Source organism: Panicum hallii, chromosome 5, assembly GCF_002211085.1.
Source record: "Panicum hallii strain FIL2 chromosome 5, PHallii_v3.1, whole genome shotgun sequence".
In the NCBI taxonomy this organism is placed as follows: domain Eukaryota; kingdom Viridiplantae; phylum Streptophyta; class Magnoliopsida; order Poales; family Poaceae; genus Panicum; species Panicum hallii.
In genome coordinates this window covers 9,905,004-9,921,609 of record NC_038046.1, presented here as the reverse complement: position 1 = coordinate 9,921,609, position 16,606 = coordinate 9,905,004, and the positions used below count along the sequence as shown (strand labels likewise).

General features: G+C 50.2%; 2 protein-coding genes across 2 annotated transcripts; both read left to right on the top strand.

Annotated features, from left to right (window-relative positions):
• The first annotated feature begins 264 nt into the window (after positions 1 to 264).
• LOC112891564 (receptor-like protein kinase HSL1) lies at positions 265 to 3,910 on the top strand. The gene is made up of 2 exons (XM_025958458.1): positions 265 to 3,005; positions 3,134 to 3,910. Exons 1-2 carry the CDS (start codon positions 368 to 370, stop codon positions 3,589 to 3,591), a joined length of 3,096 nt encoding a protein of 1,031 aa, XP_025814243.1. The 5' UTR covers positions 265 to 367; the 3' UTR covers positions 3,592 to 3,910.
• Positions 3,911 to 12,774: 8,864 nt separating this feature from the next.
• LOC112892385 (probable inactive leucine-rich repeat receptor kinase XIAO) lies at positions 12,775 to 13,992 on the top strand. The gene has a single exon (XM_025959566.1). It carries the CDS (start codon positions 12,775 to 12,777, stop codon positions 13,858 to 13,860), a length of 1,086 nt encoding a protein of 361 aa, XP_025815351.1. The 3' UTR covers positions 13,861 to 13,992.
• The last annotated feature ends 2,614 nt before the right edge of the window (positions 13,993 to 16,606 follow it).

Here is a 16,606-nt window from a genome sequence, read left to right as displayed (position 1 = left end):
AAGACCCAGCTGAGCTCGGTCTTCCATTCCACCGTACTCCGAGCAGGTATCTTCCACCGAACAAGGACGTTTCGTCCGGATCACCCCTAATCCGACGAAAAAGCACGCACCAATCCGGGCAATTAGAAGCTTCGCAGCAAGCACCGAGCCACCACAACGACGCAGGAAGGGGACGGAACGGGCTCGTGCCAGTCAACGCCGGTAGGATAGCGTACAAAAAAGCCAGGGTGGTTCTTGTTCCCGCCGCATTTGCTTACCCCGCTACCCCGTCTTCCCAATTCCCATGTCCACCGCGCCCCCGCGGCGGCCGTGCACAACCAACGCCACGCCACCACGCTAGGAGAACAGACCGGCAGGGACATCGGACATGGCAGCACCGCACCGTGCTTGCGCCCGCGCCCGCGCCTACCTCCACCTGCTGCTCACCGTCGCGCTGCTCCCCTGCTGCCTCCCGCGCCACGCGGCCGCGCAGTCCCCGCCGGCGGGCGAGGCGCGGCTGCTGCTCGAGATAAAGCGCGCGTGGGGCGACCCGCCCGTGCTCGCGGGGTGGAACGCGACGGCCGCGGGCGCGCTCTGCAGCTGGCCGTTCGTCGGGTGCGACGCGGCCGGGCGAGTCGTGAACCTCACCCTCGCGAACACCAACGTCGCAGGGTCCTTCTCGGACGCCGTCGGCAACCTCTCCGCCCTCACGCACCTCGACGCCTCCAACAACAGCATCTCCGGCGGGTTCCCGACCGCGCTGTACCGCTGCGCTTCGCTGCAGTACCTCAACCTCTCCCAGAACTACCTCGGCGGGGTGCTCCCGGCGGACATCGGCCGCGGCCTCGGGGAGCACCTGACCACGCTCGACCTCAACGGCAACGAGTTCAACGGCACCATCCCGGCGTCGCTCTCCAGGCTCCGGAACCTCCAGTTTCTCGCGCTGAACAGCAACCGGTTCGCCGGTACCATACCGGTCGAGCTCGGCGAGCTGACGAGCCTTCAGAAACTGTATCTGGCAAACAACCCGTTCGGCGCAGGCCAGCTGCCGGCGTCATTCAAGAAATTGACCAACCTGGTCAGCCTCTTTGCGTCACAGTGCAATCTCGCCGGCGACTTCCCAAATTTTGTTTGGGGCCTCAAGAAGCTGCAACTGTTGAATCTGTACACGAACAACCTCACCGGCGAATTGGCAGCTGACGGCTTTGCTGCGAGAAGCTTGATAGTAATCGACGTCTCAATGAACCAGATTACTGGATTTATCCCGGAAGTGTTTGGGGGCTTGGAGAACCTCACAGTTTTGAGTCTCTTCCAGAACAACTTCTCCAGCGAGATACCGGCAAGCATCGGCCTGTTGCCGTCACTGACATTGTTGAGGCTCTACTCTAACAGGCTCAACGGCACGCTCCCACCAGAGCTCGGGAAGCACTCGCCGGGCTTGTATCGTATCGAGGCTGACGACAACGAGCTCACCGGCGCCATCCCGGAGGGGCTATGTGCCGGAGGCAAGTTCCAGGCGCTCACCGCCAAGCGCAACCACTTGAACGGCTCCATCCCGGCGGGCCTAGCCAACTGCACTACTCTGTACAGCCTGCAGCTAGGCAGTAACAACCTGTCCGGTGAGGTGCCCCAGGCTCTGTGGACGGTGGCGCAGCTCCAGTACGTGCAGCTACCGAACAACCAGCTCACTGGGAGTCTTCCAGCCACTATGTATGGTAACCTCAAGACCTTACATATTGGGAACAACCAATTCGTCGGCAACATTCCGGCTGCAGCAGTTGAGCTCCAGGAGTTCACCGCCGAGAACAACCGGTTTTCTGGTGCGATTCCGGCGAGCCTTGGTGACGGCATGCCGCTGCTGCTGACACTGAACCTGTCCGGTAACCAACTCTCCGATGGGATCCCGAAGAGCCTTGCTAAGCTAAGCAAGCTGACGCAAATGGACCTGAGCAGGAACCAGCTCACCGGTGAGATACCAGCTGAGCTGGGCGCCATTCCGGTGCTCAGTGTCCTGTACCTGTCGTCGAACAAGCTCTCCGGCAACGTACCACAGGCGCTTGTGAAGCCGAACCTCATCTCCCTCAACCTGTCCTCGAACCAGCTGAGCGGCCAGGTCCCGGCCGGGTTCGCCACCGCGGTCTACGACAGCAGCTTCCTAGACAACCCCGACCTCTGCACGGCAGCTGTGGGATCCGGCTACCTCACCGGTGTTCGCTCCTGCGCCGGTGGATCACAAGACGGCGGTCCTTCCGGAGGCGTCTCGCATGGACTCCGCACGGGCCTCCTCGTCGCCGGCGCCGCGCTCCTCCTCGTCGCCGCGGCTTTCGCCTTCTTCGTCGTCCGCGACATCAAGAACCGGCGGCGCGTCGCGCAGCAAGACGACTGGAAGATCACGCCTTTCGTCAAGGATCTGGGATTCGGGGAGGCGTCCATACTCCGGGGGCTGGTGGAGGAGAACCTCATCGGCCGCGGGGGCTCGGGGCGCGTGTACCGCGTCACCTACACCAACCGGCTTAACGGCAGAGCCGGCGCGGTGGCCGTGAAGCAAATACGGACCGCGGCGCAGCTGGAGGAGAAGCTGGAGCGCGAGTTCAAGTCGGAGGCTTGCATCCTCGGCAACCTCCGGCACAATAATATCGTCAGGCTGCTCTGTTTCCTGTCCAGCGCCGACTCCAAGCTCCTCGTGTACGACTACATGGACAACGGCAGCCTGGACAAGTGGCTCCACGGCGACGCCCTCGTCGCCGGTGGGCACCCCATGGCGAGGGCGCGGTCCGCGCGGCGCGAGCCGCTGGACTGGCAGACGAGGCTCAAGGTAGCCGTCGGCGCCGCGCAGGGGCTGTGCTACATGCACCAAGAGTGTGATCCGCCCATCGTTCACCGCGACGTCAAGTCGAGCAACATCCTGCTGGACTCGGAGTTCCGGGCCAAGGTTGCCGACTTCGGGCTGGCCAGGATGCTGGTGCAGGCCGGGGCGCCGGAAACGATGTCCGGCGTCGCGGGCTCGTTCGGCTACATGGCTCCAGGTAAGGATTCGAACTTGTTACTTCCAGTGGATTTCTGTCCCGTTTCTCCAGATTCTGCCAGCAACTGGGGAGCACTCACTGTAGCATTATGCCTGACCTTAGATTGGGCCTTTGATGCTTGTCTGCAGAGTGTGCTTTCACCAAGAAGGTAAACGAGAAGGTTGACGTCTACAGCTTTGGCGTCGTTCTCCTGGAGCTCACCACCGGCAAAGAGGCCAACGACGGCGGCGAGCACGGCAGCCTGGCGGAATGGGCACGGCGCCACTACCAATCAGGGGGGAGCATTCCCGATGCCACAGACAAGAGCATCAGATACGCCGGGTACTCTGACGAGATCGAGGTTGTCTTCAGGCTAGGCGTGCTGTGCACCGCAGATTTGTCGTCGTCGCGGCCGACCATGAACGACGTGCTGCAGATCTTGATCAAGTGCAGCGAGCAGACGCACCACAAGAGCAAAACGGGGCGTAGCCCGGAGTGTGAGGCGGCTCCACTGCTGCTGCCCAAGCGCGGCAGCCGCCGGAAACAGCTCTCGAACGGCTCGGGGATCGACATGGAAGAGAAGAGCGACTTAGACAGCATTGTCTGAAGAAAGGAGCCGACCAGTGCACATGGTACTGTACGCTAGTAAGCAACTTAGAGTTATTACGACAGTGTCAGTGAACGGCTATTGTAGTGATACTTCAGTTAGCACATTGTACAGCAGAGAATTATGCATCCAATCCCCAACTAGGCACAGGGACAGTATAGAGCAGGGCTTGTGGCAGACCAAACAGCTGTGTGTTTTGACATTGCAGACCTGCATTAAATCACACATACAGTAGATCGTTCAAACAGAAGAACTAGCAAACATTACGATTGTAGTTTCTTTCTGAAACAACGGCAGGAGCTGAAGCTCTGAACATCCATTCAGAAATTGCTACTACGACTGCATGATTTTGTCCCCCTTGATTATTGTGAAAGATAGAAGATTACACAGATAAGCACTGATTGATTTGCAGTATTGCATCATAACACAAACTTCTTTACAAAGATGTGCAGCTCTCCTTCGTGAGAAAAGACAATAATACAAACTTAGAGGGACAGGGGAAATGAAACTGGAAGGAAAGGAATGGCTATGGCTTCATTCAGACATCCGCTTCCAGTTCCCTGCCGTTTCTAACGCTTGTTCCGACTTCCGAGTGCTATATTTCAAAATCATTGGCGCCATACTAGCTGAATCCCCTTGGAGAGGCAAAAGGATGCGGATCTCAGGCTGACTCCAACCGGCGCGAGGCATATCGGCCATGCATTTCACCGTTTGCATGGCTGGGCTATTTTGCCGGACCGCTTTGCACTGCCGGTCCTCCAATCGTGAGAGGTAAAAAAAGCATTATCTGGCCCTCCGCCCGCGCCTGCCTCCGGCCCCCCGCGACCTCCGCCCGCGCCGGCCCCCACCCCCCGCCCCCCTCCGCCCCCCGCCCCCTGCCTCCGGCCCCCCGCGCCCTCCGCCCGCGCCGGCCTCCGCTCCCGGCGCCGGCCCCCGCCCCCCTCCGCCCCCTGCCTCCGGCCCCCCGCGACCTCCGCCCGTGCCGGTCTCCGCCCCCGGCGCCGCCCCCCGCCCCCCTCCGCCCCCGACCCCTGCCTCCGGCCCCCCGCGCCCTCCGCCCGCGCCGGCCTCTGCCCCCGGCGCCAGCCCCCGCCCCCCGCCCCCTGCCTCCGCCTGCGCCGGCCTCCGCCCCCGGCGCCGGCCCCCACCCCCCGCCCCCCTCTGCCCCCCGCCCCCTGCCTCCGCCCGCGCCGGCCTCCGCCCCCGGCGCCGGCCCCCACCCCCGCCCCCCCTCTGCCCCCCGCCCCCTGCCTCCGCCCCCGGCGCCGGCCCCCACCCCCGCCCCCCTCTGCCCCCCGCCCCCTGCCTCCGCCCGCGCCGGCCTCCGCCCCCGGCGCCGGCCCCCACCCCCGCCCCCCTCTGCCCCCCGCCCCCTGCCTCCGCCCGCGCCGGCCTCCGCCCCCGGCGCCGGCCCCCACCCCCGCCCCCCTCTGCCCCCTGCCCCCTGCCTCCGCCCCCCGCCTCCTGCCTCCGGCCCCCCGCGGCCTCCGCCCCAAATCGACGCGCGCAGGTAGGCCACGCGCTTCGCTTCGTCGTCGCCCGCCTGTTCTTCTCTCTCCTGGGTCGACGGTTGGAGGCCTGTCCTTTGCCTCGCGGCCGAGCGAGTGCTATTTTGCACTTTCTCTCACCTCGGATTCATTTTGCACGTCCGGTATGCATGGTCGATTGGAGATGATGGCTTGCGCTACAGTGCACCCGACCCAGGCATTTTGCCTTTGCATGACCCGTTGCATACTCGATTGGAGTCAGTCTCAGGAGGGGAGGGGAGCGGAGGGAGCAAATCAAAAGGGTTACATGAACCAATCGAACGGTTCGCACCTCCAATCTATTGCAAGTGAGAGGTAAGAACAGTCGACTGAGTTTTATTTTTCGGGGACTACAAGACTCAGAGATCCCAAATTCATCATCTTGACATCCTCACAAATAGGTGGATTTGCACATTGCTGATAAGATTCTGTGGTGGAGGGAGTGCTGTCTCAGTGTCTCTCCGTACGGGGTGGCTTCACTACATGACATGCTGAACTTGGGAAAGTGCTAGTTCCAAGAAATGCAGGAAAGTTTTTTTTAGGGGGTTGGCCGGGTGGGGGTGGGGGGGGGGTGGGGGGGCGATAAATTTTGTGTCCCACATGCTAAGTTTGGGTTTAATTATTGGCGATGTAAACAAAGCGAGTGACTCCTACATCTCATCTTTGTCGATTTTTCTTTTCAAAAACATATATTTTAGAAATTGCCAAAAAAATGGTAAAAAGGTGCACAAGTTGTGTTCTCTAAAAGGTGCAACAGATCTGTATTATTCAAAATCAAACATGATTAAGTATTATAATCAACTATGCTAAAATTTACATTTTAATTGCCCATCCCCCCCCCCCCCCAATTTAATTACCTTAAAACTCAAATTCTTCCAAATCCTACATACATAGCACGCTATAAAGCAAATATATATCCCTTTTCTTTTTAGTATGTTATTCATCAATTTGTTAATATAGAGATAGGAGCTTTTCAAAAAAAATATAGAGATAGGCAAATCCAATTTCAAATATGGCTATAATTGTTATCTCGACATTTAATGGGCCTGTCGTCCAAGAATAACCGATCGACAGGCTTGTCCGCCCATAAGGTGGGCCTGGTAGGCTCTTGGCTGATCAACTAGAGCTAACAGCAGGCCGCCACGTGGACGCTATTGGAGGTCATCCGCGTGACTCCGTGCAGACCTGTCACAGAAGACTTAGGCCCCGCAGCCTGCTGCATGTGCAGGGTCTGCGGCCCACACAACCACAGATCTGCGACAGCACGGGCAGAAAAAAAGGGCCCATATAATAAGAAGACGGAGGGCCTGCTACCTGCCCCTGCTGCTGTATGCGTAGGTCCAAGACAATAATAGGGCACTATCTATTTCCGAAAAAAATAGTTCACGCACCGTGCCTTCAAGTAAAATTCTGAAGATATCACTATACTCTTATAATAAAATCTTCAAATTAAGACCACACTTAAATATTTTAGATAATTTTCTAGTTGGAACAATTTAATTGTGAAGGTGGAACAATTGTTCTAACATCAAATTAAAAAATATTGTAGAACAATGTTCCAAGAAAAATTGTTCTAACATTAAAATTAAAAATTTTGTAGAACATTGTTCCAAGAAAAATTGTTCCAAAAGATCAATGCAAATATTCTGTCAAAAATATAAATTGTTCTGATAATAAGACAAATATTTCAAGAACAACACAAAATATTTTTAGTAAAGTATTTGAAACAACTGTTCTAGAACAAAATAAAAAATTGTCCGAAAAAAATTTATTCAAACCTAATTAAATATAATTCAGTTTTGAAAATCTTATTGTACGAAACATAATGATGAAATCAAAATTTAATTTTAGTAATCAATTTGTGAGCTGTAATTTATTTTTAAAATATTTGTTTACAAAAATATATTTGCATGAAAGCGTGTCAGGCTCGTGGCAAGCCCAGCCCCGTCGTGCTTCTCTCCTGCCGACGATCAGGCGATCAGACTCATGCGCGTCATTTTCTGTTGGGCCAGCTGGGCCTCCGGCCTCCAGCATGCGCGCGCGTAGCTCCGCGCTGGGCCGCTTCCCCTTCTGCGACGCAGCTACACGCAGTAGCGCGCGCGACCTGTGTTATTTGCCCGCCACGTTGGTAAAACGCTGGTTTCTACCGTCTTGTGATTTTTTTTCTTTATGCCATCAGGTAGATTGAATTTTACTGTTTCTGTTTCTTGTTTTCTTACTCAGCATTTAGCTTGGCTTTATGGCTGTTGGCTGTCTCGTGCTTTAGCTCCTTCGAAGTGTCGTCCCCTGTGATTTCATGGGATTTGCCATGGTCTGCATTTAGAGTAAATTGACGGTGTTTTTGGCTGCATGCCATCTGTTTGAATTAGTTGGCTTCCACCCTTTGATTGGGCAAGAGTTACTCTTATCATTGTTCATACTTCATACTGTCGTCGCTACATGAATATCATCCGTGGGTAGTTTTTGTGCTATGATTCATCCATGTGCTGATTCGTGCCGACATAGTTTTCGTAACATCAATATTGCTCGGTGGCATTCATGAACTGCGTTGGCTAACAAGGAATAATGCTGTATGGGTGGATGCAGGACCGGATAAGAAAGTGCTTGGTGGCTAACTGCATGTGACTTGCGTTTTAGATATACAACTCTATAAGTATCTACTGTTTTTTTAAAAAAAGTAAGTATCTATTGTTGTAACAACCAAACATCTTTGTATTTCCTTAGTAATTTTTAGCCACGGGCGAAAAACTTACTGAATTGAACTTGGCAAGGCCGCACAAGAAACTGGAAGGAAAGGAGTGGCTTCATTCAGACATCAGCTTCCACCTCCCTGCTGTCCCTATTCCGTAACGGTTGTTCCAAGTGCTATATTCCAAAGTTATTGGCGCCATACTAGCTAAATCCTGCTGCTGCTGCTGCTGCTGCAGAGGAGTAGGAGGTGCGGATCGCAGTAGCCAGTAGGGGACTAGAGCTAACAGCAGCCCACGTTGGTGCCACGCGCTGGCCGTTGGGGCCCATTTATGCAGTTATCCAAAATTCCATATAAGAAATAGCCATCTTTTGTATTTCTCTCTCTCAAAACTCATATTATTTGAAGAAACATAAAAAATTCCAATGCCTAAAGTCGAAATACTTCAATATCCAATCTCACATATTCGTTGTGGTATCATTCTAATTTGGAGCTTCAAATATACAGTTGAACATATAGTCCAAACTTTTGCTTGAGCGTGCAACTATGCGTGCAACGTTATACGAATTTACTTGCATGTTGCATCTTGTTTAGCATGTCTACTACTTCCTCCATCCAAACTATAAGACGCGCACGTATTTCAAGTTTCAAACACTAAAAAACTTTTTACCTACAATTAATCTTATATGATAAAACCTTTATCTTACAAAAATAATATCATTGGAGTTGTGTTTAAAAGTGCTTCCGTATGACTATAATTTCATTACTACAAACATTATAATAGGGAAGGTATAAAGAATCCAAACATTAATATTGGAGACCGTGCCAATTTGACCATGGCTTGTATTTTGGCATTGTGGGAGCAATAATATAAAAAAAGAAAGATGATCCATTTTTCTCTTTTCCTAAATCATACGTCCTTCATTCCAAATATGAATTGCTGGGGCTTTATCAGATAGATAGTTTTTATTATGTGTCTAAATATAGGGTGTATCTAGATGCATAATAAAATTTATGCATCTAGAAAAATTAAAATGACCTATAATTTGAACGGAGAGGGTGTTTACAAATGAGGGTTTTCAAAAAAATATCTAACTATGTTAGTTGATGAATAATTTTTTTGAAAAAAGTTTGTAAAATCTTTATCCTTGTCTATTTTTTTAAGTTCTAATGCATTAGAAAAAAAAGGAATGGGAAATGTGGATGGAAGGGCCGCATGAGTTGGAAGGACACCTTTTATTTCCTCAAAAGGGAAAATGGAACTTCGTGGGACAAGTGGTCTTTTTCTAGAAACTAGCAGAAATGCCCGTGCATTGCTACGGGTTTTTATCGGCTCCAAAATTATCATCGGCTCACTCCAAATGTGGATGGAAGGGCCGCATGAGTTGGAAGGGCCGCATTAGAAAAAAAAAGGAATGGGAAATGTGGATGGAAGGGCCGCATGAGTTGGAAGGACACCTTTTATTTCCTCAAAAGGGAAAATGGAACTTCATGGGACAAGTGGTCTTTTTCCAGAAACTAGCAGAAATGCCCGTGCATTGCTACGGGGTTTTATCGGCTCCAAAATTATCATTGGCTCACTCCAAATCGTAGTCTATGTTTCATGGTGTTAGAACACTTTTTAAAACTATACTTAATGCAAATTCTAATAGAATATATAAACAATAGCTACATAATTAATTTTTGTGTACAGAAATACATTTGCAAATAGGAAGAGTGAATCAAACCAATTGCCTCCTTACCCTGCCGTTGGAATACGAAAACTTATCTAAATATTCTTTGTCGAAATAAGTGATAAATTTATCTTTAAATCAGGTAAATATTTCTACAAATTTAAGATTTTAAGCGGGCTATATTATTTAGCGGTAGTTTGCTCCAGGAGCTAAGACAGCTACAGCGATCGCTGTAGCGGCTATTTAACGGATTCATAAAGAAACAAAAAAAAGTATGCTCTAAGCTTAAAGTAAAGCAGATGGACCACCCTCAAATAAAAAACTCTCCCTACGTCCTTCACGGCGCTGACCGCTACGACTTGACCCGAACTATGACGACCGCGCCCACTATGTTAGCATGCATCCCCGTCCCGATCGATTTTGTAGCCCAACGAGCGAGCCAGTCTTTCTCCCGTTGCTCCCCGCCGCGGACCGTCTGCTCGCCGATATCGTCGCCAGCTTCTTGCGAATGACGCGTCAGTGTCTATGGCGCGCTCTACTACTTCCTTACGGTAATTCACGCATCATGCTCGCTTACGTCCTTCACCTCTTATTGAGTCTCCCTCTAGCTTTCCTGCTATTTACATACTTGGTGTTTTACCGTTAAGCCTACCAAAAATACCTTCAAAATGATAGATTGTAGATCGGGTACCGTCTAGATCAGGAAACCCGAAGGTAGAAGGAACATAAATATTTAGAAAGGTTCGGACTGTAAAGAGCGTATTACCTTAGATGATTATGTATTGGAAGAGGGTTCCTGCCCTGTCAGACCCGGGGCCACCGGGCTGGGCTCGTTACGAAGTTTAAGAGATTGAGCCCGTCTTATCTCTTATTCATTTTGTTTATCTCTTGTTTATCCCGTTTAAATAGGAGATAGAGCTAACCAACACGGAGAGGATCTACTCGAGATCAGTTCTGGTGTGATCCCTCGGAGGGGGTTGGTTAGCATCTTTGTAACTTTGACCTCTCGGATATATAAGTGAGGTCAGAGACCCCCCTCAAAAATAGAAGATCATTAGGTCATTCTACACCAGAGAGAATACAAACCACCATACAGGACGTAGGGTGTTACGCTCCGTGCGGCCCGAACCTGTCTAAAGTCTTGTGTTCTTTGCACCTTCGAGTTCCTGATCTCGGCGTTCCCTCACCCAAAACTTACCACCTTGGGCATATCCCTCGGTGGGCAGCCGGTTAAACACCGACATGCCCGTCCTTATATACTATGAGGGGATAGGGTGTTACACATATTCTAGCCAGATATGAGCTTACAAGTCCTACTTGAGTACTACTCGAGGTAATTTTCTTCTGTTCCAACTAATCCTACTCATATCCGAATAGTTTACAACTCATATAAGGTATGGGACATGCTTCATCGTTTATTAGAACATTCGTACGTAGTTCCGTGGCTTCGAATCTGATATAATACTATCTACAGTAAGAAAATAAGATAATATGGATTTTGAGTCGGAGGGGTCTCGATCCCGTAAGAAGTTTGATGGACCAAAGTTAATTCTTTATTTGGAAATAGGCAGGGATAACATGTCAATGAGAGATATACGTCACAGTGTTAAGTTTAAATGGTAAACGGTAAACGCCAAACAGTCGGTCACCTACCATTTAGCTATTTATTCAGATTAAACGGCCACTTAAATGAATTAAATGGTATTAAATGAGCAATACGGCTAATTAAACAACCGTTTAGCTAATTAAACAAACACGACTGGCTACTGTATAATATTTAAACGGTGTGTACAATGGCTAAACAACGGTATAGATAAATAGTGGAGGTACGTGACATAGCTAAGGATCCGCACGTTTCCGAATCGACGACATCTAAAGGAGAAGCACGCAAGTGCCGCTGCCATTTGCTTTAAGGATTGGCCTTTGGAGTTCGATTTGGGAAAACGTGACTCTTGGGCTCTTGTTTATTTTGGTTTTTTCAGTTTCAAGGGGGCTAACAAATTTAATTTTATTACAATTTAACGATAAAGTGAAACACTATTGGAGATTATTCCAAATTGCAAATACTATGTCGACACAGGCTGCACGGGATGATTAGCGAATATACGAAGATACGAAGGCTGGAATATTTAAATTTGATGATGGCAGGCTGAGCTCACATCTAGATCATCGCCGAAATCTTCCTTGGATCATTGCTACGTGCATGCCTTTTTTAGAGTCATTGGCATATAGACAAGCAAATGAGAATTGTTGGCTTGCATCCCTGGTAAGTTTCATACTGGACTTTGAATCTTTGATGCATGGTGAGAACAGGGTACGCATTACCCGCGAAGGAATACGAATGGCCATGGGCCGTGTCGAGTAGGCTTTTGTGAATGTGCAGGTTACCTGGACATGCTGCTGGCCCGCCACAAGTGGTCAACCGAGCGGGGCAGCGGTGCGTGCATGGGCAATAGTGCTGGCGGCCCACACAGAGGCAAGAGCAGCGTGCGTGGGCAGGAAAAAGGAAGAAACGGGTCATGAAGAAAAGAGAGATAGAGATAGTTCGGCCAACGAAGAAAAATACGACCCAAATTCAAAATGGACCAAGGAATCAATCTTGCTTTTAGAAATAGGTAAAGACTAAGCGTTTGATCGTGCATTACAAGCGCAGTTGGTGTGCTCATGTTAACTGGTGGCACCTGGCCATACAGTGAGTTTGTCAACTCAAGGTCTATTGGTCTGGTCTTGTACAGACGTTTCTCATAACTGTGAACGCGTAATGGCATGATAGTACGCAGGTGAGAGTTTTTTTCCGACTCGTTTATGAGGGGGCAAAAATCAGGCGGGCCTGAGTTTCAGCCGCTCAAGCCCACGGGCCCAAAACAGTAGCCTCCGTGTTTGACGGGATCACTGCTCTCCAGTCTCCACTGCGTTCAGTCCCCGGCGGTGACCGTCACAACTCAGAAGGCAGAGCCCACCCGAAATTTCGTATGTGTTAGTGCTGGTCATAGTTTGAACATCCATTATCAAGACTTGTAAACCAAGACCCTGAGGTCGGTCTCTCCCGTCCGAATCCCGCCTAATCCAACGAAAAAACCGCATCCCGGCCCTTGGAAGTTCCACAGCAAGCAAACCTGGCCACCCAGACTCACGCAGCAAATGGAAGCCTGCTCGTGCTAATCACGGCAGTGTAGCGTACAAAGAAAAAAAAAGCAGGCTAGTCCCGTTCCATGCTCATTCCATTTGATCACCCGGGCAGATCGCACCCCTGTTCAGAACCAACGCCTCGCCACGACGACAAACCAGCCGAGACATGGAGGCGCCGCGCCGCGCGCTCCCCGGCCTCCTCCTGCTCGCGCTGCTTCCCTGCTGCTACGTCCTGCCCCGAGCGGCCGCGCAGGCCCAACCGGCGGACGAGGCGCGGCTGCTGCTTCGGATCAAGCGCGCGTGGGGCGACCCGCCCGTGCTCGCGGGGTGGAACGCCTCGGCCGCGGGGGCGCACTGCACGTGGCCGTACGTGGGGTGCGACGCGGCCGGGCGCGTCGCGAGCCTCACCCTCGCGAACGCCAACGTCGCGGGGCCCTTCCCGGACGCCGCCGTCGGCGGCCTCGCCGGGCTCACGCACCTCGACGTCTCTAACAACAGCATCACCGGCGTGTTCCCGGCCGCGCTGTACCGCTGCTCTGCGCTTCGGTACCTCGACGTGTCCCAGAACTACCTCGGCGGTGAGCTCCCCGCGGACATCGGCTTCCGCCTGGGGACGAACCTGACCGCGCTGATCCTCAGCGGCAACAGTTTCAACGGCACCATTCCGGCGTCGCTCTCCGGCCTCGGGAATCTCCAGCAACTCAAGCTGGATAACAATAGACTCGTCGGCGCCATCCCAACGGAGCTCGGCAAGATGACGAGGCTTCAGACGCTCTGGTTGGCGAACAACCCGTTCGACGCAGGCGAGCTGCCGGCCTCGTTTAAGAACCTGACCAACCTGACTAGCTTCTGGGCAAGGAACTGCAACCTCGTCGGCGACTTTCCAAGGTATGTGGTGGACATGCCGGAGTTGGAGATACTGGACCTGTCCGTCAACATGCTCACCGGAAGCATACCCCCGGGGGTTTGGAGCCTCAAGGAATTGCAAGCACTGACAGCATTCAGGAACAACCTCACCGGCGACTTGGTGGTCGATGACTTCGCCGCGATGGGCTTGACGATGATCGACTTCTCGGAGAACAACCTTACCGGAGTCATCCCGGAAGTCTTCGGGCACTTGGAGAACCTCACATATTTGTACCTCTTCAGCAACAGCTTCTCCGGCGAGATACCGGCAAGCCTGGCCAAATGCTCCAATCTCCGAACCCTAAATCTACGCGATAACCGGATCTCAGGCGAGCTGAAGTCATAGATAGACAATGTAACCAGTTCATAAGTCTCCTAGCTACGATGTGCCACAAGCGTTCCTAAGCTCAGCAGGTCCGTTGTGACTATGTGAGCTTGACGATAGCTAGAGAAAAGGTGCGTTGGGTCGGAATTGATATACAACCAAATCTCTTCCTCGGCGAAGACATTTTTCATCGATTCTCATTCACCTCACTAGAAAGATGCCGCGGCGTTGCCGCGCCCTGTGGCCCCCAATGTTGGATGAGAGTGACCTTCGTTCCCTTGAGAATCACCTTGCCTCATCCTAAATACTCGAGATATAGATATGCACCTCTTCAAAGATATGTCGTGGGCAGCTTTCCATGGCCATTTCCTAGGAAACACCGGAGTCCGGAGGACGCGCCACCTGAAGCTGCAACTTGGAGGTTTAGCTGTCCTCAGCATGTTGCAGTAAGCCAGGAATCAGCAGTGGTATTTCGTCGACCAACTTGCCTGCGTACTCGCTACTCGGTACTCCGTACTCCTGAACGCCCCCTCCTCCAGCATCATCGATGGGAGAGGTCAGGTAGATGGAACATCAGTGGAGGCAGAGCACGCGGGTGAGCCCGAGCGCACGGTGTGTAGGCGCCACGATCCACGAGCAGGCACTCTCATCCGAAGTCTGCGATTGGGCGGGTGGAGTAGGGGTGGTCGCCGCTCGGCAGCGTACGTCTTCTTTGCAGCCGGGCCGCCGGTTGGGCGACGGACAAGCAGCGCTGCGCCACTGCGTCTCCCTCGAAGCAGAGGGAGAGAAGCTCCACGCTCGCGAGCTGCCTGGCCACCACCTCGCTACCTCGTTCCCGGCAGGTGGGTAGAGATGGAGCAGCCTCGACCCTCTTCGATCGAGCCTGTGATGACATTTGCGCAGCCTCTCAGAGCAGTGCTGGGCAGCGTGCCACCAGGAGAAGGTCAGAAGTGGGACGCATGACGAGCAAGAGGGGAAAAGAGGGAGGGAGAACCGAATGAGGCACTTCGCGAGAACGCATTCCAACCGCCAGATCAAGATCGCATGGTTAAGAAATAAGAGTGACGTGGTCGAGCGAGCGTTCAATTTTAGCCATTCTGCAGGGTAAGCTTTCGTCTTATAGAGATTCTGGTCCGCGTTTCATGTCCATCAATATGCCAGCAAATTTTCTAGCTTCAAAATATAGTCAAACCAAGTCTTAATTTGTATGGATTGAAAATAATGGTGATAACAGATAATCAATCAGATATTTGATTCGATTATAATTATAAAACTATTAAGACATCAACAATCAGCTGGTTCGTGCCTCAGATTGTACTGCAAGTGAGAGGGAAGAACAGTTGGCCGAAAGTTTCATTTGCCGGGGACAAGACTCGGTAATCCTATTAGTGGATATAAGGAGCTTATAAGAAAAGAAGATATTGTTATTGTATTTTCTTTGGATTGAAAAGAGATATTTTTCATATACTGATTAATCTAGAAAGATGAGGAATGGAGAGATATATGGCAGCAAAAATGCTACATGATATAAAGGCTAACTGTTTGGCAACTTTACGCATCAAGAAGAATTTATCCGATGAGATTGACATTGATACCATTATCAACGACTTCATTTAAGAAATGTTAGAACATGCTTTTAAGATGATGTTACGATTGGATACGTAATATCAACAGCAATAATAATAACAATGATGATGACGATGATTACGATATGCTATTCTGCATTCTAGGTGTAAGTATTTATTATACATCCAGCAGCGAAATTGATCGAATCGACTAAAAATTACTAAACCGAGTTGCCGTATCAGTGAACCACGTCAATTTAAACATTGTAAGTAATCATGTGCACTAGTTGTTACTGAACATTTTTCCCCAGTAATTAGCTAGGTGCAACTGCACCTAGGATGTAGAATAATACATGGATAGTAGTACTAGTATTATTATTTTTATTATTAGTAGTAGTAGTAGTATTAACAATTATACACCCTAGGTGTGACACTTCTTCTACACCCAACTATCAAATTACTAAATAAACTAATAAAAAATTATTGAACCGAAGTATCGTATTGCTGACTCACGTGAAGTAAAAGAGTGTCAGTAATCATGTGCAATAGTTATTACTAAATTATCTAGCAGTTAGCTATGTGTAGCTACACCTAGAGTGTAGAATAGCACATAGGTAATAATAATAATAACATTAATGCTAACGGTTATTCTACACCCAACTATTAATTTACTAAAAAAATTTGACCAGAAATTACTGAATGGAATATCTATATTATTGAATCATGATCAGTAAAAGACTATCAATAATGGTGCGTTATAGTTATTAAAAAAATATAGTTATTAAAAAAATTATCTAATGATTAGTTAGGTATAGCTACACCTAGAATTTAGAATAGCACGTGAGTAACTCTATTCTATAATTTAGGTGTAGTGATTATTCTACACCTGATAGTCAGATTACGGATCAAACTAACTCAAAAGAAACGAACCACTAAATTACTGAATCACGTTCAGAAAAAAGATATCAGTAATCGCGTAGAATAATTATTACTAAATCTATTGTGTAATTAGCTAGGTGTAGTTATACTGTAAAATAGTGTAATAATAATAATAATTTGTTACCATTACTGATGTTGCTATTATTAAGAGAGCTCCTGTTTCAGTTCGTGCCCCTTAAATCGTAGCACAAGCCCTACTAGCTGCGATTGCGGAGGCGCATCTCCTTAAGACGAAATCTGGACGGAAACTCGGGTGGACAATC

Excerpts from the sequence above, each read along its gene's own strand:
- LOC112891564 (XM_025958458.1), top strand. The coding sequence starts at position 368 with ATGGCAGCACCGCACCGTGCTTGCGCCCGCGCCCGCGCCTACCTCCAC. Across the intron at positions 3,006-3,133 it reads GTTCGGCTACATGGCTCCAG|AGTGTGCTTTCACCAAGAAG; the intron begins GTAAGGATTCGA and ends GCTTGTCTGCAG.
- LOC112892385 (XM_025959566.1), top strand. The coding sequence starts at position 12,775 with ATGGAGGCGCCGCGCCGCGCGCTCCCCGGCCTCCTCCTGCTCGCGCTG.